At 43.2% G+C, this 23209-nt stretch overlaps 2 protein-coding genes across 2 annotated transcripts in view; one reads left to right on the top strand and one right to left on the bottom strand.

Annotated features, from left to right (window-relative positions):
- ubac2 (UBA domain containing 2) overlaps positions 1-23209 on the top strand; it is a 209019-nt gene that overhangs the window by 23142 nt on the left and 162668 nt on the right. The window contains exons 3-4 of the mRNA XM_078221555.1: positions 1470-1589; positions 8117-8223. Coding sequence (XP_078077681.1) covers positions 1470-1589; positions 8117-8223 — 227 coding nt within the window. The remainder of the gene's footprint in view (positions 1-1469; positions 1590-8116; positions 8224-23209) is intronic.
- gpr18 (G protein-coupled receptor 18) lies at positions 11677-18285 on the bottom strand. Its single transcript, XM_078221556.1, has 2 exons — positions 18059-18285; positions 11677-13215 (listed from the first exon to the last, which is right to left on the bottom strand). Exon 2 carries the CDS (start codon positions 13181-13183, stop codon positions 12203-12205), a length of 981 nt encoding a protein of 326 aa, XP_078077682.1. The 5' UTR covers positions 13184-13215; positions 18059-18285; the 3' UTR covers positions 11677-12202.

Raw genomic sequence — 23209 nt, 5'->3', positions numbered from 1 at the left:
CTTAATGTTTTTTAAGACTCCCAAAACCACCTCCTTTTTGATCTCATCATGACTCAATCTATCTACACAGCCTTCTCCAGACTCATCATCCACCAAGTCCTTCTCTTTGGTGAATATTGACGCAAAGTACTCAGTTAATATCTTGCCCATTTCCTCTGGCTCCACGCATAGATTCCCTCCCCTGTCCTTGGGCCAACCCTCTGCCTGGCTACCCTCTTGCTCTTTATATATGTATAAAAAGCCTTGGGATTTTCCTTAATCCTGCTGGCCAATGACTTTTCGTGACCCCTTTTAGCCCTCCTTACACCTTGCTGATGGTTTTCAAAGGTCATTTACTCACCTTGTTATCCAGAGGTGAGTTTGGGGCATGGAGCCTGAGTGGGGAGTCTTGTGTCCAGCGCATGTCGCACGGAATGTACTGCTCAGAAACTATCCACTTGGGAGCTATGCGATCCTCCTCCCATTTTAGCTCCTCTCCCTCTATCATCACTATCCTCAAATTCATTATCTGCCCCTGAAATATCCGAAAATGATTGCCTGGGAAACTGAATCTGCCTTACCTGGAAAATGGGTACAAGAGTAGAAAATATAAAGGTTCACAGACAGGCAAAGAATAGCCTGCCTCATAGCTCATATAGACGCAAGGATTATGGCTACACACTTTATCCGCCTTTTTTTCTCTTCCCTTGCTTCCCTTCCCTCCCTTTGTTTCCATCTCAGCATCTCTATCTTTTTTCCCTCTTCCTGTCCGTGCCTGTCCTCCCCATCTTCTCCCCCTCCCTCCTGCCCTCCCTTTGTCTTCTTTCCCCATCCATTCCTCTCGTCTTCTCCCCTTCCTCTTCCCTTTTTTCACCTCCCTCCCTCTGCTTTCTTCCCTCTCCTTTCCCCTCTGCCTTCTTTCCTTCTCTCACCTCCATCTTCTCCCTTCCCTTCTCCCTCCCTCCATCTTCTCTCCCTTCTCTGCCCCCCCCCAATCACCTGGGAAAGGAGCGTAAAAGAGAAAATAGTAAAGCCAATAACAGCAACAACTTCCATTTATATAGAGCCTTTGATGTGATGAAATATCCCAGGGTGCTTTACACACACAGGAGCATTACAAAGCGAAATATCACATCGAGTCTCGTAAAGAGATATTAGGTCAGGTGACCCAAAAGCTTGGTCAAAGAGGGAGGTTCTAAGACATATCTTAAAGGGAAAAAATGAGGTAGAGAGATGGAGAGTTTAGGGAGGGAATTCCAGAGCTGGGACCGCGGCAACTGAAGATATGGCCACCAATAGTGATTAAAATTGGGGATGTGCAAGAGATCAGAATAATGGAAATAAATACTTTGTAAAAATCCTCTCTGGCTCTCGCAGGTAATCCAGGAGACCACATAGAGTACATGCTCTCTATAAAAACTCTGACTGTCTATGTTTCTATCCGTAGACAGATTTGTGGTTTTGAATTTGTGATTTTTGATCTCTTTCAGATATGGAGAATTATCTCTGCTCGGATTATTTGTCTCGACCTGAAAGACGTATTCTGCAGTTGCCTTCTTATTTACAATTTTAGAATATTTGAAAGAAGATATGGTAGCCGAAAGTTTGCAGTACGTATAATTTCTGAAACTTTTATCCTTGTATCTTCAGCGCAAACTAGAATGATTCATATCTTGTCTAACTCCCTCATCCTGAAGCTTTAATAAAATTTTCTTTCACCTTCCATAAATTGCAGTTCTACTGCCTTAATCCCAAATTCCACAAAGTCCTGTTTGCCCATCGATCCTGTGTGCTCACTGACCTACTCTGGCTCAAATCTATCAGTGCCTCAATCCTAAAATCCTCATTCTTGTTTCCAAATCCTCCCCAATCCTTTCCCCTCCCCATCTCTGTAACCGCCTGCGATCTCTGTGTTCCTTCAATTCCGAGCGTCCCTGATATTAATCCACTGTTGGGCAGTCGTGCCTTCGACTGTTGAGGTGCTGATCTCTGGAATTCTTTCCCTAACCCGCTCCACATCTCTCTTCCTTGAAGACACCCCTTAAAACCTACTTCTTTGACCAAACTTTAGGTCACCTCACCTAATATCTCTTTATAGGAACAAAGGAGCAGGAGTTGGCCATTCAGCCCCTTGAACCTGCTCAACCAATTAACTGCATCATGGCTGGCCATCCATCTTAATGCCATTTTCCCCTCACTATCCCCATATTCCTTGATGTCATTAGTATCTAGAAATCTATTGAGCTCTGTCTTTAATATACTCGATGACTGAGTTTCCACAGCCCTCTTGGGTCGAGAATTCTAAAGATTCGTCACCCTCTGAGTGAAGAAATTCCTCCTCATCTCAGTCCTAAAAGGCTTGTCACTTATTTTGAGAATGTGTCCCCTTGGTTCTTGAAGCTCCCAACTAGTGGGCACATTTATCCTGTCAAGCCTCATAAGAATTGTTGCTTCAATGAGATCACTTCTTATTCTTCTAAACCCGAGAGAATAGCGGCCCCGTCTCCTCAGAGCACAGCCTTGCTATCCCAGAAATTCCCAGGTGAACTCTGCTGCACTTCCTCTATGGCAAGAACATCCTTCCTTAGGTAAGGGGGCCAAAACTGTACACACTGTTCCAGGCACGCTCTAACCAAGACTCTATAGAACTGAAGAAAAACACCTTTACTCCTTCACTCAAATCCTCTTGCAGTAAAGGCCAGCACACTCCTTGTCTTCCTAATTGCTTGCTACATCTGCACGTTAGCTTTCAGTGACTTATGACTAAGAACACTCAGGTCCCTTCGGACATCAACACTTCCCAATTTCTTACCATTTAAGAAATACCAAAGTGGATAATCTCCACTTATCCACATTATATTCCATCTGCCATGTTCTTACCCATTCACTAAGCCAGTTTAAATCCCCCGAAGCCTCTTTACATCCTCCTCACAACTCACATTCCCATCTTGTTTTGTGTTATCCACAAACTTGGAAATATTACATTTGATCCTTACATCCAAACCATTGATAGATTGTGAACAACTGGGGCCTAAGTTCATAAGATATAGGAGCAGAATGAGGCCATTCGGCCCATTGAGTCCGCTCCGCCATTCAATCATGGCTGATATGCTCCTCATCCCCATTTTCCTGCCTTCTCCCCATAACCTTTCAACCCATTACCAATTAAAAATCTGTCCGACTCTTCCTTAAATTTACTCACTGTCCCAACATCCACCGCACTTTGGGGTAGCGAATTCCACAGATTCACAACCCTTTGGGAGAAATGGTTTCTCCTCAACTCTGTTTAAAATTTGCTACCCCTTATCCTAAGACTATGACCTCTCGTCCTAGAATGCCCCACCAGCAGAAGCATCCACTCCACGTCTACTTTATCCATACCTTTTGTCACCTTGAATACCTCAATTTGATCTCCCCTCATTCTTCTAAATTCCAGAGAGTATCGGCCTAAACTGTTCAATCTCTCTTCATAAGACAAATCCCTCATCTCTGGAATCAATCTAGTGAACCTCCTAAGTACTGATGATCCTTGTGGTACCCCACTAGTAACAGCCTTCCAACCTAAGAATGACCCGTTTATTCTTACTGTGTGTTTTCTTTCCATTAACGAATCCTCAAACCGTTCCTGAATATTACCTCCTACCCCATGTGCTATAATTTTTTATACTAATTTCCTGTGTGGGACCGTATCAAAATTCTCCTGAAAATCCAAATATATCACACCCACTGGTTTCCTTCTGCTCGTAACATCCTCAAGAAACTCCAAAGTTTGCCAAGCATGATTTGACTTTCATAAATCCGTGTTGACCCTGCCCAATCTTACCATTATTTTCTGAGTATCCAGTTAGCACGTCCTCTGGAGGTTCTCCTAAGGTCTTGTGGTGCAGTGGGTAGCGTCCCTGCCTCTGAGCCAGAAGCTCTGGCTTCCAGTCCCACTTCCATGATGACCAAGGAGGGAGCGTTCATAATGCAGATAAAGCAGGTTGAATGTCAACCTGCAAAATCCTTCCAAGGCACCAGTGGCAGGTGGTAGGAACAGGAGAGACTCCTGGTCAGCCATGCCTGATAAAGAGTGATGCCCCTCAAGCTATAAGCCTCTGGTGATCTGTTCCAGAAATGACTAGCTATGGAAACAGACAAAAATCTGCTTTAGTGCACCTCTAAGTGTGAGAAGAGAATTGGAATTATAATTGATTCTTGCACTTTCCCTAGTACAGACGGCAGGCTAACAGGTTTGTAGTTCTCTCTCTTTCTCCTTCTTTAATAGTGAGGTTGCGTTTGCAAGCGCAGGTACCTATTCAGAATCTATAGAATTTTGAAAGTTGACCACCAATGTATCACTATCTCTACAGCCAGCTCTTTCAACACATTGGGATGTAGATCATTGGATGCTGGGGATTTATCAACTTGCAGTCCCATAATTTCTCTGCTGGTACCTTTTTAGTACAGTAAGAAGTCTCACAACAGGTTAAAGTCCAACAAGTTTATTTGGCAGCACAAGCTTTTGGAGTGCTGCTCCTTCATCAGGTGAGTGAGGACTTGTGTTCACAAACAGGGCATATACTCAACTGGGCCTCAACCGGGATCTTGGGTTCATGTCACACTATCTGTAACCCCCACGACTTGCCTGGGCTTGCAAAATCTCACTAACTGTCCTGGACGGAGACAATTCACATCTTTTTAACCTGTGCTTAACCCTCTCTCCACTCACATTGTCTGTACCTTTAAGACTTGATTACCTGTAAAGACTCGCATTCCAACCATTATCTTGTAAATTGAGTTTGTGTCTGTATATGCCCTGTTTGTGACCACAAGTCCTCACTCACCTAATGAAAGAACAGCGCTCCGAAAGCTTGTGCTGCCAAATAAACCTGTTGGACTTTAACCCGGTGTTGTGAGACTTCTTACTGTGTTTACCCCAGTCCAACGCCAGCATCTCCACATCCACCTTTTTATTCAGATTAATTTCCTTCCTCATTCTCACTCGTCCCTTGGTTTGCTGTTATGATTTCTGGGACATTTCTTTCTCTATTGAGTTTTTAATGTCTTAAAGGAATGTCTATTTGTTGTAAACCATATATTTATTATTTAACTAATTACCCTTACCTGTTCCCCATTTCCCAATCTAGCACAACCAACTCACCCCTCATATCTTCATAGTTTCCTTTGTTTAGATTTAGGACCCTAGTTTCGGGTTGGACTATATTGTTTTCAAACTTAGTGGAAAATTCTGCCATATTATAATCACTCTTTTCTAAAGGCTCTTTTACAACAAGATCATTAATGAGCTGTCTCTCACTCCATGATACAAAATCTGAAATAGCCTGTTCCTTAGTTTGTTCTTCAACATTCTGTGCTAGAAAGCCATCTTGTACACGTTCCAGGAACACATCCTCCACACATTGGGGCTAATTAGGTTCAGTAACCAATATGGAAACTGGTCCCCATGATTACGGTATTGTCACAGGCACCTCTAGTTTCCCGATTCACACCATGCCTTACATTACCACTTGTGTTTGGTGCCTGTAAACAACTCCTACCAATGCTTGCTGCCCCTTGCTGTTCCTTAGCTTTCTCCAAACTGACTCTACATCTTCTTCTTCCGATCTAAGATCCTCTCTCACTAAAGTACTAATCCCATCCCTTATCAGCTCTACCCCATCTTTTTCTTTTTGTCTGTCCTTCCTAAGTGTCAAATATCCTTATATGACTTGGTGTCAAATTATTGTTTGACAATGCTTCTGTGAAGCATTAGGGAAGGCGATGGCCTAGTGGTATTATCTATAGACTTCCACGGCAGCTGGTGGAATTTGAATTCAATAACAAATATCTGGAATTAATCTACTGATGACTCTGAAACCACTGTCGATTGTCGGAAAAACCCATCTGGTTCACTAATGCCCTTTAGGGAAGGAAATCTGCCATACTTACCCTGTCTGGCCTACATATGACTCCAGAGGCACAGCAGTGTGGTTGATTCTCAGCTGCCCTCTGAACAAGGGCAACTAGGGATGGGCAATAAATGCTGACTAGCCAGCGATGCCCAAACCGATTCCCGCCTTGAGTCACTGTCTGTGTGGAGTTTGCACATTCTCCCTGTTTCTGCGTGGGTTTCTTCCGGGTGCTCCAGTTTCCTCCCACCATCCAAAAATGTGCTGGTTAGGTGCATTGGCTGTGCTAAATTCTTCCTCAGTGTACCCGAACGGGCACTGGAGAGTGGCGACTAGGGGATTTTCACAGTAACTTCATTGCAGTGTTAATGTGACTAATCAAGAAACTTGTGATGTCCCACAAATGAATTTTTTAAATAAGCACCTTTTAGTATGTTAAATGTTTGATTTAAATGTAGGTTGTTTATTATTAACTGAAGCTAGAGATTGGGGTTAGCCACTGACTGGAAATGTCAGACTGTAGGAAGAGCTCTGAAGATGATGTTAAGATACTTGGTTTGAGTGGAATGGAATGGTGTGTGTGTTGTACATGACGAGAGAGAGCATGAAGACAAAACAAAACTGAAAAAAATTTTCCATTGCCTCACTGACAACACTGGCAAGTTGATAAAGATAAATACCTCGGGATTTAAAACCAGCAGTCCGCTGATTGTTTCTGAAAAAGTACAATCCTGCACATTCTGTTGTTTCATACTGAAAACACTTTTAACAAGATGTGTAGAAAATGTGAAACTGTGAAACACTAAAATTAGTACAGGAGGGAACAGTGGCCTAATAACCACAAGCTAAAACAGGAAACCAAGAAAATGTTTAGCAGCAAACTGACCCTCATCGCTTTCGGTTAACTCAGTTGATTGTTGAACTTATGTTATAGCGTCAAGAGTCATAGAGGTTTACGGCATGGAAACAGGCCCTTCGGCCCAACTTGTCCATGCCGCCCAGTTTTTACCACTAAGCTAGTCCCAATTGCCCACATTTGGCCCATATCCCCTCTATTCTCACCTTACCCATGTAACTGTCTAAATACTTTTTAAAAGACAAAATTGTACCCACCTCTACCTGTGCCTCTGGCAGCTTGTTCCAGACATGCACCATCCTCTGTGTGAAAAAACTGCCCCCTGGACCCTTTTGTATCTCTCCTTTCTCACCTTAAACCTATGCCCTCTAGTTTTAGACTCCCCTACCTTTTGAGAAAAGATGCTGACTATCTACCTTATCTATGCCCCCCATTATTTTATAGACCTCTATAAGAATGTCCCTCAGTCTCCTGCGCTCCAGGGAAAAAAGTCCCAGTCTATCCAGTCTCTCCTTATAACTCAAACCATCAAGTCTCGGAAGCATCCGAGTAAATCTTTTCTGCACTCTTTCTAGTTTAATAATATCCTTTCTATAATAGGGTGACCAGAACTGCACACAGTATTCCAAGTGTGGCCTTAGCAATGTCTTGTACAACTTCAACAAGACGTCCCAACTCCTGTATTCAATGTTCTGACCAATGAAACCTAGCATGCTGAATGCCTTTTTCACCACAAATTCACTAAAAAGAATCCTTTGCATGTCTTCCCTCTTCCGCACTCAGACTTCTTGATGTATTACACGTCAGCGAAAAGTAGATAAACATGCAAGTAAAAAATATCAACTTTTTTCCGAGTTTTCTTTCACACACATTCTAGAGTGAATCATGATTGTAGAAATAGCTCAAGTGTAGGATATAACTTAACGCTGATTTTTAACGAAAATGATTCTTGGTGTGTGAGCAAAGCCAGCATTCATTGTCTTTGGGAAGGCGATGGTGAGCCTCTATCTTGAACTGCCGCAGTCCCTGAGGTGTAGGTACACCCAAAGAGCAGTTAGGAAGGGCGTTCCAGAACTTTCACCCAGCGATGATGAAGAAACACTGATGTAGGACCAAATCAGGACGGTGGGTTACAGATTAGGGGAATTTGCTGCCCTTGTCATTCTAAGTGGTAGAGGTTGCAGGTTTGGAAGGCGCTGCTGAAAAGCCTTGGTGGGTTGCTGTGGTGCATCTTGTAGATTATATGGTCATAAGAATGTAAATGGTACACACTGCTGTCATGGTGCAGGTTTGGGAGTTAAATGTGATAAAATGTCACATTCCTCCAAATGTAAGTAGTTGCATGTAATTATTTTCAATTGGTTACAATAAATTTTGCTCTTTGCTATAGTCTTTCCTTCTGGATTCCTGGGTGCTGTCTGCAGTTATGGACTTACTGCTGCTGGAAATCCTACAACAAACACTTGACATGCCTGTGAGCATCTTGCCATCTGGTTTGTAAGTTAATATTCATTTCTTGTTTTATTTCGTTCCAGAGAAATGCCTTGTTTTCACCTGATTCCCGCATGCTTTAAGTCCACTTTAGGACTTAAAGCATGAAATCTTGCTCGGCATGAGAGCAGTCTTCAGGAAGTCCCAAATTAGGGGGGGTGGGGTGAGGGGGTCAAAGTCTCAGGATCAGAGGTCGGCCATTTTGAGGATGAGGAGCAATTTCTCCAGTCAGGGGGTTCTGAATCTCCGCAATTCTCTACCCCAGAGAGCTGTGGATGCTCAGTCGCTCAGAATGGCTAAAACTGTCGTCAATAGAATTTTGGGAATCAAGGGATATGGGGAAAGAGAGGGAAAGTGGAGTTGAGGTCAAAGATTAGCCATAATCCCATTGAATGGTGGAGGAGGCTCAAGAGCCTGCACACGCTAGACCTATTCCTATGTTCTTGTGAGTGTTGGATTGTTGAAGGTGACGTTTTTGATGAGATGTTGAAAGGAAGATTTGCATTTGTTTAGCACCTTTCACAACCTCAAAGTTCTTTACAATCTTTTGGAGTCCAGTCATTGTTGTAATGTAGAAAATGTAGCAGCCAATGTGCAGATAGCACACTCCCTCAAACAGTAAAATGGTAACGGCCAGATAAATGTTTTAACGAGAGATTGAGAGATGACTATTAGCCAGGACATCGGAAAGAACTCCCTGCTCTTCCTTGAAACATTCATGGGATTGCCTTTGAGAGGGCAGACAGGGGTCACAGATTAATTTCTAATACTCCTGACAATGCAGGATGCCCGCAGTACTAGTTGTGGAAGTTGCTATATAAATGCAAGACTTTCTTTAAATGATCTTGCAAATGCTGCTCCTTGAATTTGTAATAACCCTGAAACTTGTAATGTCATTGTCAAAGGACACCATTGTAAAAGATTGATGCATATTCTAATGAAATGAAGCTGAAATGTGGCTGGGGAATAGTGAGTACATTGTAAGGCAGCGCTGGGCAACCTGCAGCCTGGGAGCCACATGTGGCCCATCTGGGTTCTGAGTGTGGTCCATGAGACAGTTTGTTAACCGTTGCCTACACATAGCATTGCCACATTCCACTGATTTCGCCCTGTAATTTTTTTTCTACCATATGACTGAGTTATACGCACATAAAACAAGGGTGAATGAAGTGAGGTGCGTGCTGATTGCTCACAACACTGACTGTGAGAGCCGTGCGCTCCCTCTGTGTCCAAAGCGTCAATATTTCTTTTGCTTTTACCATTTGAAGTTGATGACAGTTTTATTAATATATAAATGGTTAACATTTTCTATAACATGTTATGAACTATTTGGCAAGTATTAAATGTATTTAATCTTATTTATGGGGTCATTTTTAGCGAACAAGTCCGATTCAGTCTTGTGGCCCACAGATGAAGGAGGGTCTCTAATGCAGTCCACTCACTAGCCTAGGTTATCCATCACTGTTGTAGGGCTTTAATAATGGCATACAATGCTAGCACACATTCTTGTCACAAAATCTGGTGCAGTGTGGTCTGTTATTATCACCAGGACACAAGGACCTGAACTGGAGGTGGTGCAGTAATGAAGATTAATCTGGTGTCACTGAACAAGAGAAGATTAGAGATATTCTGACTTCTTAAACTTTGGAAGGGAGTGGAATTTGATACAACAAACCAATTGTGGAACAGTGCCTCTAATTAAAATCCAGATTAGAGGACGCAAGTTTAAATGAGGAAAAGGCAAGGTTAGGACAGATATCAAACGGATCCCTGTCACACAAAGAGAGATCAACAACTGGAGTGGGTTTTTCAGTATAAAAGTTAGGCTCGTTGCAAATTACACTTCACCCCCTTGCTCTAACTTTTCAATAAACCACCTACTTTATTAATAGTGGGTATTCTTAATAATGCACATTCTTAAATTGATTTTCTGTGTAAAATACTTGCTTTGATGAGCTCAAAATCATACTTGCAAAATGTAAGAGAAGTGCCAGTTTAAATGTATTGCACATTCCTGTTTAATCACATTATAAATGGGATCTATGTTGTAATAACATATTCAGCATTTTTCTCTTTTGCAAAATAACAGACAAAATGTCTGAATGTTTGATATTTACCGCAGTTCAAACCAAATTGCTGGTTATCAAGATCCCAGTAATTGCGAGATCAAAAATAAATATGGCTGTCAAAGGACATTTAACCCATCTGTCGACACAAACTCTCCCACCCCTGTCACTATCTCCAGCTGTCTCTTAAGTACTTCCAGCTTTTTCCACCTTAACCGTTTGACTGAAAAATCCACTGCGGTTGTTGATCTCTCTTTGTGTGACAGAGATCCCTTTGATATCTGTCCTAACCTTGCCTTTTCCTCGTTTGAGCTTGCGTCCTCTAATCTGGATTTTAATTTGAGGTATTGTTCCACAATTGGTTTGTTGTATACCTTTATCAAATTTCACTCCCTTCCAAAGCTTAAGAAGTCAGAATATCTCTAATCTTCTCTTGTTCCGTTACACCAGATTAATCTTCATTACTGCACCACCTTCAGTTCAGGTCCTTGTGTCCTGGTGATAAAAGCACAGCACATCGCACCAAATTTTGTGACAAGAATGTGTGTTAACATTGCATGCCATTATTAACATGTAAGTCAGCCAGCAGATTCGGAGGATGAAAAGTGATCATGTGAATTGTAAATCTCTGGATTTTACTGATCAAATTGCACCACGATAGTGATTGCTTCATGCAAATGGTATCTTGCTCTCAAACTCCCCATTATTTATAGGGACCTACTGGATTCGCACATTAATTGCCTGTTAAACTTGCCACAGAAAGTTAGAGCTGATAACAAATAGCATAAATACCCTTTTAACAATGTAATAATTACTAATGCACTGCCAATTAATCTCTCCAGCCCAGAAAGGGAGCAGTTTAAACAGTGGGGTCCCATTCTTCCAGGTAGTAAATTTTTCTCAAGGTATAAAAAACTTCAAATACAAATGGTTAATATTTTTTCTCCCCCCCCCCCCCACCTCCCTTTCCCTCATTTTTATTTCATTTTCCATTCCGAATTCACCCAATTCCCTCCTCCACTGTTCCTCGCTTTCTTTCTCAATCCTTAAATCTCATTGGTTAAGGAGATAGACTGGCTATCCAATCATTTGCTGAGGTCCCAGATGCCCTGTTGCAGTCACTGTCCCGTTGACAGCTCACGCTTATGGCAAGTTATAGGATAAGAATATTTTGAGCTTGAAAAGTGCTTGGTGAAGTCGAACTAAGGGGACATGGAGCAAGGTGCCCACTCGTGCTAAATATTTAGTTCATTTATTCAAGGTGAGAACTGAACAGTTTCAGTGTAACCGCTTCTGACTTGATGATCTAGTAACATGATGGCAAATGGTTACATTACAAAGAGGCATTATTTCAGCACCAAATATTTAAGTGATGTGCAAGCATTTATTCAGCCTGGACTTGGTGAGAGCAGATTGACAGACCATTACAGAGAATTACATTCACCTGGAGCCCTGACTAACTTCCTTCCTTCTACGAACACCATCAGAATGGATAAATCGGCCACTCTTGTGGCTGTGTGTGTCACACAGCTACTGCACTTACATCTCACACACACAACAAAAAACAGAAAATGCCGGAGAAACTCAGCATCCGTGAAGAGAGAATAGAGCCAACATTTCAGCTCTGACGAAGGGTCATCTGGACTCAAAATGTTGGCTCTATTCTCTCTCCACAGATGCTGTCAGACGTGCTGAGATTTTCCAGCGTCTTCTGTTTTATGATTTCAGATTCCAGCATCCGCAGTATTTTGCCTTTATCTTACTGCATTTACCTGGTCAACCTTCTTCAAAAGCATTTCATTCTGCAGCATTCTTTGAGAAACAACTGAACAGGACAACACGAGTAATTATGTAGTTCCAAGTATTTGTCATTTTTCCTTTTTTCTTGGATAAAGACACGTACTGTGGCCTTTCACTATTTACATATCACTGATATTGATGTTGCTGAGTGAACGGAAACTTCCGGTGCGAAAGCTTTTCCGTCGTACGCTCCGCAGGTAGTTCCGATAGTAGATGACGCTGATGACTCTGGCCTGAAAGTGCTTTGACACGATATAGTACAGGATCATGTCGAGGCAAGTGCTGAGGTTCATCAGGAATGTAGTGAAGGCCGCCCAGGGATTGAAATCGGTGTGGCCGCTTTGTAACAGTAATAAAACAAAGCAAATGTGATAGGGAACAAAACAAACCAGCACTTGAATAATGAGTGTCACAATTATTTTGATGGATTTTTCTTTTGTTTTTGGCTTCAGTTTGGATGTCTTTCCTTTAAGGAGACTGTTGATGATGGTGCAGTAGCATCCTATCATGATGAAAAGGGGCAGGAGGAAGAAGAAAATCACCCGGACAAAGTTCACACTGTTGGCTTCCTTCAGGTGAATGATGTCGAGCATTTTTAGGCAGGTGGTGAAGTTAGAGACTGTGTCGGGGTCGTTCTTTGAAAACATAAAAGGCAGAACAGACACAGTGGTCATTATCCATATTCCAATGCAGCTTGCCGCAGCTTTGCCGATATGGCGCAGCTCCTTGCTGTGTTTGGGTTGGACCACTGCCATGTAACGGTCGACACTGATGAAGGCTAAAAGCCAGAGGGCAATACTGGGGTAAAATATGGTGAGGGCAGCATTGATACGGCAGAAGACATCCCCAAAGGGCCAATAATTCTTCCCGTAGTAGACAATACGGAAAGGCAGCAGGATTACGAAGATGAGGTCCAGCAGAGCGACATTGGTCATGTATATGTTCACAGAGGTGCCTTTCTTGGTGGTGCAGCTGAAGACCCAGATTGCAGTCACATTAACAGCCAGCCCAATTATGAAAACAATACTGTAGAAGATAATCGCTCCTATTCTGAACTCCAGGGGCTGCAGGTCCGAGAGGTTCCTGTTCTGTGCTTGCATTTTTAATTTGCTGGTTTGAGACTTTCATAACCCTGGAACATAGGTGTGTGAATAAAACAAAAATTAATGTTTGGTAAATAATTATGTTCACGGTGGCACACTGGTTAGCACTGCTGCCTCACAGTGCCAGGGACCCGGGTTCGATTCCCGGCTTGGGTCACTGTCTGTGCAGAGTCTGCATGTTCTCCCCATGTCTGCGTGGGTTTCCTTCGGGTGCTCCGGTTTCCTCCCACAGTCCGAAAAATGTGCTGGTTAAGTGCATTGGCCATGCTAAATTCTCCCTCAGAGTACCCGAGCAGGTGCCGGAGTGTGGCAACAAGGGGATTTTTACAGTAACTTCATTGCAGTGTTATTGTAAGCCTATTTGTGACACTAATAAATAATCTTTATAAACTTATACATTTCTTAGCCCATTTGTCCCAACTGGTCCACGCTGATCTTTATGCTCAACATGAGTCTCTTCCCACTCCTCTTCATCTAACTCTATTGGCAAATCCTTCTACATACGGGCATGTGTAAATATGAATTAGGTGCAGGAGTGAGCCATTCGGCCCCCACAAGCCTGCCCCACCATTTTGTAAGATTGTGGCTGATCAGACTGTGACCTCCGTGCCACTATCCTGCCGACCCCCCCCATTTGTTTCCATTGTTAGCCTTGAATCTATCTACGTTTGCCTTAAACATATTCAGTGACCCTGCCTCTACCATTCTCTGGTTAAGTGAATTCCGCAGACTCACGACTCCCTCCCGAGGGAAGAACATTTCCCCTCATTTCCGTCTTAAATGGGAGGCCCCTGATTTGTAACCCGTGTCTGATAGTTCTGAAACTCCCACAAGGGGGAAAACATCCTTTCAACATCCACTCTGTCAAGCTCCCTCAAGCCCTTATATGTTTCAATAAGATGACCTCTCATTCTTCTAAACACCAAAGGATACAGGTGCAACCTGTCCAATCTTTCCTCATAAGATAACACTCCCTCTTCCCAGGAATCAGTTAAGTGAACCTTCTCTGAAAAGCTTCGAATGCAATCTTGTCCTTTCTTCGATAAGGAGACACAGTACTCCGGAAACCAAAAGAGAAAATGCTGGAAAATCTCAGCAGGTCTGGCAGCATCTGTGAGGAGAGAAAAGAGCTGACGTTTTGAGTCCAGACGACCCTTTGTCAAAGCTAAAAGATGTAGAAAGTGGGAGATATTTATACTGCAGGGGGAGGGAATGAAAGATGAGTCATAGCCACAGAAACCAGGGGAAAGGCTGCTAATGGCAGCCCACAGAGAGAATAGAGAGTGTGAATGGCCAAATGGCAGAGAAGCTGAAATCAAAGGTAAGACGTGACATATGAAGATGTGGGGGGGGGGGGTGGGGGATTGGTGGGAGCGGGGGGAAGGAATGGGTAGGAGAGAGGTAAAATTAGAAAAAGGGGGAAAGCGGAAGCAAAGGGGGGGAAAAGGTAAGGAAAGGGGGATCAAGTAGGGAAAAGAGTGGGGGGAGGAAGAAAAATGAAGAAAGACAATGAAGAAATAATAGATCGAGAACAGTAAAAAATTAAATAGAATGAAAACAAGGGGGTTGAGGTGGGGTAGAGCGAATCATCTGAAGTTGTTGAATTAGATGTTGAGACCGGAAGGCTGTAAAGTGCCCAGCCGGAAGATGAGATGCTGTTCCTCCAGTTTGCGTTGAACTTCACTGGAACATTGCAGCAGGGCAAGGACAGACATGTGGGCATGGGAGCAGGATCGTGATAAAATGGCAAGAAGCGGGAAGGTCAGGGTCCTGATTGCGCACAGACCGAAGGTGCTCAGCAAAGCAACCACTCAGTCTACGCTGAGTCTCCGATATAGAGGAGACCACATTGGGAGCAGCGAATGCAATAGACCAAATTGAAAGAGGTGCAGTACTCTAGATGTGCTTTCACCAATGTTCTGCAGCAAAACATCCCAACTTTTCTGTTCCGTTCCCCTTACAATAGACAGCAACATTCTATTTGTTGTGGCGTTGCGGCATGGTGGCACAGTGGTTAGCACTGCTGCCTCACAGCGCCAGGGACCCGGGTTCAATTCTGGCCTTTGGTGACTGTCCGTGTGGAGTTTGCGTGTTCTCCTCATGTCTGTATGAGTTTCTTCCGGGTGCTCCGGTTTCCTCCCACAGTCCAAAGATGTGCAGGTTGGATGGATTGGCCATGCTAAATTGTCCCTTAGTCTCAGGGGGACTAGCTAGGGTAAATACCTGGGGTAAAGGGGATATGGTCTGGGTGGGATTGTGGTCAGTGCAAACTCGATGGGCCGAATGGCCTCCTGTATTGTAGGGGTTCTATGAATAATCTATGAATTTACCTTCCTAATTACTTGCTGGATCACTATTATGTTCCTTTCTTCCTCATGTGTTTATCGAGCTTTCCCTTAAATGTTTCTACATTATTTGCCTGAGCTATTATGTATGACAGCAAGTTCCACATTCTCACCACTGTCTGGCAGACGAATCTTTGCCTGAATTCCCCGTTAGAGTTACTTGTGATTATGTCATATTGCCTCTAATTCTGGTCTCCCCCATTATCTTCTCCACATCGACCCTATAAAACTCTTTCATAATCTTAAAGACTGCTATCAGGTCACCTCTTTTTCAGAGCAATGAGTCCCAGTCTTTTCAGACCGAATAAAATTTAAGGTTTTTTTATTAAATCTGAAAACCATCATGAGGTAAGAAAGGCTTTCCTATTGTAAGTGGTACTTAAGCCTGTCCCAAGTACATCTCAAAGCATTTCACCATAAATGAATTAGTGCCATCACTGTTGCTCTGATGGCAATGGCATCAGCCAGTTTGTCTGCATGTTTTGCCACAGCAGTAGAAACAAAGCAAGTGTAGATGGTGAAAAAACCCCCAAAGTTTAAAAATAGAGGGTGATCTAAGCTTGAGCAAAATGGTACTTTTTTTTAAAAACCCTCTCTCGTTAAGAAATCTCTCTTACCCAGTTTTTTATGTGGCGTGTCTGTTGACATCAGGTCAATCAGTGATTGGAGGCGAGGGTGGGTGTAACATCTCTATTCATAGCTAACAGTCTGACAACAGAGTCTATTCGAGAAGATTGTGCCGCAAACAGCACAAATGACAGAAATTTCAGCAAAGCAAGGGCGGCACGGTGGCACAGTGGTTAGTACTGCTGCCTCACAGCGTCAGGGACCCGGGTTCAATTCCAGCCTCGGGTCACTGTCTGTGTGGAGTTTGCACGTTCTCCCCGTGTCTGTGTGGGTTTCCTCCGGGTGCTCCGGTTTCCCCCCACAGTCCAAAGATGTGCGAGTTAGGTGGATTGGCCATGCTAAATTGCCCCTAGTGTCAGGAGGATTAGCAAGGTATATACATGGAGTTACGGAGATAGGGCCTGGATGGTATTGTGGTCTGTACAGACTCGATAGGCCTCCTATACTGTCAGGATTCTATGAAAGCCTCTCATGAAATACAATTTGCATTTATATAGCACCTCTGAAGCATCATTTAGATGATGCTGCCTCTCCTTTAATTTAAGGTCCTCAAAGCTCATGATCGAATCTACAGCAAAGTCTCCTGATAAAAGCAGGATTATTTCCCCAGCAAAAAAAGTGATCGATAGTTACAAAATGCAAATGACTTTCCTAAAATAAATCCCAGTTACTTACAGCAGTGCAGCTTCCAGGTGCGATGGGGGGTTGTTAGATTACCCAATTATCTCCATCTTCTTTGGCAATCTGCAGCTGCTTTCATGGGCAAAGTTTACACTGTGAACTCGGCACTGGAAAATTCAGCTTGATGTACTATCCAGTGTGGGAGCTTCACCGTGTCATAAAAGTTAGAAGGTTGGTGGATGAGCGGGCGGGGGGTTGCAGGCGGGTGCTAGCTTCTGTTTTTGACTACATATCACCCACTGGAAAATCTTATATGTTGTGAATTGGTTGTCAAATTTCCTGATGTATAATAACTGCTGTCGAGCTGACCCCTGTTAAGAGTGTCTGCGTAAGGGAGCTGAGTTAACCTCAGAAGAGATAAGAATTGTGAGCCTAAGTGTGGTTCATCATTAAACTGGGTAGTCAGCCCTTGACTGAAGACTGAATTAAACACAACATACATACATATAAACATAATTTTTATCTTATCACGTAGACTGTGTGGCAGTGGTTAATTAAAAAGCACAATAGCAAAACCTTTTTATCTTTTCTGTGCAACCACAAGTGAACGAGAGTGATTTAAGATATTAGATATATTCATTCTCTGCAACGATATTTGGTTTTTGCAACGAGGTGAGCAGTTACTTGGTTCTTAACATACACACAATCTGCTTTTGTGTAGCAGTGTTGATTGTTGATTAAACTAAAGATATAAATGAATACCCATTCACTGGGGAGGACATAAACCCTCTCACAGAAAACAGTGGGTTGAATTTGAGTGTTGCATTGCTGCTCTTGCATTTAGACAGAATGGAAGGAGGTCATTGGGCCCATCCTGCCTGTGCTAGCCCTTTGAGAGGGAGCTGTTCAATTCTTGTCACAGGTTAATGGTAGATGTATGGATAATTGAAGAAGTGAAATTTCAAGGAAGATAAATTTAACAGTTGCTGTAATCTGATCCAATTACTTTTAATGTCACTTACTTGGGGCTGACTATTGCAGTCTGCAGCATTTGTTTTTTTGAAGTTCCTGATTTTAAAATGTGGACTTCATTATAGCATACAGCTAAAAACCTGGCAACTTGAGGCCCCTACAGTATGGCTGAATGCAATGTCAATCCGCATCTCTTCTGCATACTATTTTCTGTTCCCCCCCCCAAGGCAGAGTTGACTAATAGTTACAGTTTGGAGTACCTTTAAACAAATCATTCCAGTAGAGTAAGCTTTAGACATAATCTTACCTTAATTGGACTGCCTCAGACAGCAAAATAGCCAGAAGTCATCGTTGAACAAGTAGCTGAATGTGAAGGAAATATGGGTTTCCCCTTGATCCTGTAGCTGTTTCACACACTTCTAAAATAGTGCTGAAGTGTTTGCAGATTGATGCATTTGTTAAGGAGCGGAAGTAATGTCACCACTAATTAAATTGAGCCTGATACCCGTCGTGCTGGGAACTGCGTAGCTTCTTTCAAGATGAGTTGCACAGACTGCCTTCCTCATGTCAGACTTGATGAAGGTCTTTCAATTCTGCCATGTGGCTTTTAGGTTTTTTTTGTGTCTGTTTCATGCTGTTACTGTAATGATATCAAAGCGCTGAACTTGCTAAACAAGCCTGGCTTCAGAAAGTTTGCTTCTTGTTTCACATGAAGTTTTCACTTAGCCATGGAAGCTATTTAATAATGACTCTCAGGTATTCATTCTAATTGCAATGGATCCATTAGAGAAATGTACTCTGCAATTCCCTCTATTGTGAATGGTAGGAAATGGAAAAGAAAAAGAATACAATTTCAAAATGTTAAAAGTTTGATTGCATATAGAGATAAGATTCTTTATTGGTAAGTTACAAACCGCACACTGTCAACAGGAAACATGCATAATAGGAACATGATGCATTTACAAGTTCCACAGACACAGACAGCCTTTAAGGTATTTTGGTAATTATCTATGGTGTGTCAAAATACTTTTAGAGACAAATATTTAAAGCTTTCAAAACTTGAAAAATGTTCCCCTCAATACTAGGTGCCAAGTTAATGAATGCCACTTTAACATTCTGACATTTAGCTTTCTGTGGTACAGAGGGATCTGGGTGTCCTGGTGCATGAATCACAAGAGGTTAATATGCAGTCACAGCAAGTGATTAAGAAGATAAATAAGTTGTTGTTATTTATTGCAAGGGGAATAGAATATAGAAACAGGCAAATCTTTCCACAACTGTACAGGTCCTTAGTGAGATCACACCTGGAGTGCTATCTTCAGTTTTGGTCTCCTTGCTTAAATACAACATGTAATTGCATTAAAGGCAGTTCAGAAAAGGTTGAATCAACTGCTCTCTGGGATGCGAGGTTATCTTATGAGGAAATTAGGGAAGAATGAGAGGCGACCTTATTGAAAGGCCTGAGGGGACTTGACAGGGTGGATGCTGGGAGGATATTTCCAGCTATGGTGAATCTAGAGCTTGGAGACAGAGTTTTAAAATAATGTGTCGCTGCCTATTTAAGATGGAATGGTGGAGAATTTTGTTTCCCCCTCAGAGGGTCGTTAGCCTATTGAATGCTGTTCCCCAGAAAACAGTAGAGGCTGGGTCATTAAACTTGTTCAAGGCTGAGTTGGATAGATTCTTGTACGACAAGGGGATCAAGCATTATGGGTGCAGAAAATGATCTCATCAAATGGCAGAGCAGGCTCGAGGGACCGAATGGCTGCTCCTTTTTTAAATTCATTCATGGGATGTGGAAGTCGCTGGCTGGGCCTGCATTTAGTGCCCTAATTGCCCTTCAACTGAATATCTTGCTAGGCCATTACAGAAGGCATTTAAGCATCAACCACAATGCTATGGATCTGGAATCACATTAGTAAATGACATGGGTCTAACGTTAATTGGCATCACTGGACTTTCCAGATTTTTATTACCATCTGCCATGGTGGGATTTGAATCTGGGTCCTCAGAGCATTACCCTGGATTACTAATCCAGTGACAATACCACTGTGCCATTGTCTCCCCTGCTTTGTATGTTTGAATGTCTTGGCAGCTCTTTTCAGTAACGTTGTGCGTAGCCTTGGCCATTGGAGCAAGGTTTTTAGGGTTTCCGAATTAATGATTGCAGGTAAGATAATCATGATGAAGTTTCAGGACTGGTGCAGGAACTTGGGTTTTGACCTCATGAACTTTGTGCAGTAGCAGCTTCTATCAGCAAAAATGTTAAAAACGGAAGTCTTTCTTTCAGTTCTGTTTTCCTTTAATGCCCAAGAGATCAAAAGTCTGTTTATTTTCAGCCTTAAATATACTCAACGACTGAGCATCCAAACCCCTCAGAGCTAGAGAATTCCAAAGATTCACAACCCTTGAGTAAAAAAATCTCTCCCCACCTCATCTCAGTCCTAAATGCCCTCTTATCCGAATACTGTGTCCCATGTTCTAGGTGTCTCATTAGGGAAACACCCCGTCGGGGTCTACCCTATCATGTGCTGTCTGCCCTTGCTTTTATAGGTGATAGAAGTCCTGGGTTTGAAAGGCGCTGCTGAAGGGTCCTTGAGCAGTGCATGGTGTAGATGGTACACACTGCTGCCACTGTGAGTTGGTGGTGGAGCGAATTAATGTTTAAGGCAGTGAATGTGTTGATGGAGTGGACTGGATTTTCCAGAATGGTGTTGAGCTTCTTGGAGTTGGACTCATCCAGGCAGGTCGTGGGTATTCCAGCACACTCCTCCTCACTTGTATCTTGTAGGTGGCAGAAAGGCTTTTGGGAATCAGGAGGTGAATCACTTGTCACTCAGGTTCTGATAGCCATGACGTTTATATCGCTGGTCCAGTTACGTTTTCGGTCAATGGTGACCCTCAGGATGTAAATGGTGGAGTATTCGACGCTAGTAATATAACTGAATGTCAAGGGGAGATTAATTTTTGCCTGTTGGATTTGGTCATTGCCTGTGTGGTGCAAATGTCATCTGCAACTATCAGCTCAAGCCGAGATGTTGTCAAGCCGTCCTGCATGTGGAATGGACTACTCCATTATTAGAGGAAACTACATAGCCTGGGGCTCGGCTGCTCCCTCTGTGACTGGATCCTAGACTTCCTAACCTGTGCGCAGTGGGACAGTAGTTAGCACTGCTGCCTCACAGTGCCAGGGAACCGGATTTGATCTCCCCGTGTCTGCGTGGGTTTCCTCGGGGTACTCTGATTTCCACCCACAGTCCGAAAGACGTGCTGGTTAGGTGCGTTGGCTATGCTAAATTCTCCCTCAGTGTACCCGAACAGGCGCCGGAGTGTGGCGACTCGGGGATTTTCACAGTAACTTCATTGTAGTGTGACACTAACAAATAAACTTTAACTTTAAACTTTAACACAGACCGCAGTCAGTAAGAATAGGCAACACCACCTCCTCCATGATCATCCTTAACACCGGTGCCCAACAAGGCTGTGTTCTCACCCCCATACAATACTCCTTACATAGCTATGACTGTGTGGCCAAATTCCCCTCCAGCTCGATTTTCAAGTTTGCTGACCACACCACCATAGTAGGTCGGATCTCAAACAATGATGAGACAAAGTACAGGAATGAGATAGAGAATCTGGTGAACTGGTGCGGCAACAGTAATCTCTCCCTCAATGTCAACAAAATGAAGGATATAGTCATTGACTTCAGGAAGTGTAATGGAGGACATGCCTCTCTCTACATCAACGGGGATGAAGTGGAAGTGGTCGAGAACTTCAGGTTTCTAGGTGTCCAGATCACCAACAACCTGTCCTGGTCCCTCCATGCTGACGTTACAGTTAAGAAAACCCACCAACGCCTCTACGTTTTCAGAAGGAAATTTGGCATGTCGGCTACAACTCTCACCAACCTTTACAGATGCACTATAGAAAGCACTCTTTCTGGTTGTATCACAGCTTGATATGGCTCTTGCTCTGCCCAAGACAGCAATTAAACTACAAAGGGCTGTGAACATAGGCCAGTCCATCACTGAAACTAGCCTCCCATTCATTGACTCTGTCTACACTTCCCACTGCCTCAGAAAAGCAGCCAGCATAATCAAGGACCCCACGCACCCTGGACATTCTCTCTTCCACTAAGGCTTTGACAAAGGGTAATCTGTACTCGAAACGTCAGCTCTTTTCTCTCCTTACAGATGCTGCCAGACCTGCTGAGATTTTCCAGCATTTTCTCTTTTGGCTTCTCTCTTTCACCTTTTTCTGTCGGGAAAAAGATACAAAAGTCTGAGGTCATGTACCAACTGACTCAAGAACAGCTTCTTCCCTGCTGCCATCAGACTTTTTAATGGACCAACTCATATTAAGTTGATCTTGCTTTACACCCTAGCTATGACTGTAACACTACATTCTGCACCCTCTCCTTCCCTTCTCTATGTACGGGATGCTTTGTATAACGCGCAAGAAACAATACTTTTCACTGTATACTAATACATGTGACAATAAATCAAATCAAGCATTGCTAATGGAACTGAACACTGCAATCATCAGGCAATATCCCCACTTTTGAGCTCATGATGGAGGAAAGGCCATTGATGAAACAGCTGAAGTTAGTTAGGCGAGAGAGTCCTTTAGCAATGACTTGGGATTGAGACAGAAAACTAGAAAATAGGAGCAGTAATAGGCCTTTCAGCCCTTTGAGCCTGCTCTCCCATTCATTATAATCATGGCTGATCATCCCAATTACCTGATCCTGCTTCCCCCCCGTTTCCTTTGGCTTTCATAATAACGGCCATCTTCTTTTGTGACAGGTATGACTCCAGCACCCCGCCCCCCCCCCCCCCCCCCCAGGACAGCTTGGCTCGGGGTGTGGCTAGTTCTGAAGCAGAAGTCTTCAGTACTATTGCTGAGATGTTGTTGAGACCCATAGCTTTTGTTATATCGCATTTGCCCTGTTCTTCCTTGATATCACGTGGAGTGTATTGAGTTGCCTGAAGAATGGCATTTCCGATATTGAAAACAGGAGGAGAGTATGGTGATGATCTGGCTGAATGTTTTGAGGAACAGTTTGCAAATTATAACCATCATATTGTCATACAACAAAACTCTTAACATCTGTTTCGCCCCTCACACCAAGCGATAGTCCCCCATCACTCCTGTTTGGTCACTGACCTGCACTGGCTCCTGTTCAAGCGATGCCTCAATTTTAACATTCCCATCCTTGTTTTCAAATCCCTGCCCCTCCCTATCGCTGCAATCTCCTCCAGCCCCACAAACCTCTCAGACCTTAGCGTTCACCTAATTCTGGCCTCTTGCATATTGTTGATTTTCGTCACTTCAGCTGCCTGGCTCCTAAACCTTTCTGTGTCTCTATCCCTTTCTATTATTCTTCCCCTCTTTCTTCCTTTGAGATGTTTGCTAAAACCTACCTCTTTGACTCAGCTTTTGGGTCACCAGATCTAAG

The sequence above is a fragment of the Mustelus asterias genome, chromosome 10, assembly GCF_964213995.1.
Source record: "Mustelus asterias chromosome 10, sMusAst1.hap1.1, whole genome shotgun sequence".
Lineage (NCBI taxonomy): Eukaryota > Metazoa > Chordata > Chondrichthyes > Carcharhiniformes > Triakidae > Mustelus > Mustelus asterias.
This window is presented reverse-complemented; position numbering and strand designations above follow the sequence as displayed.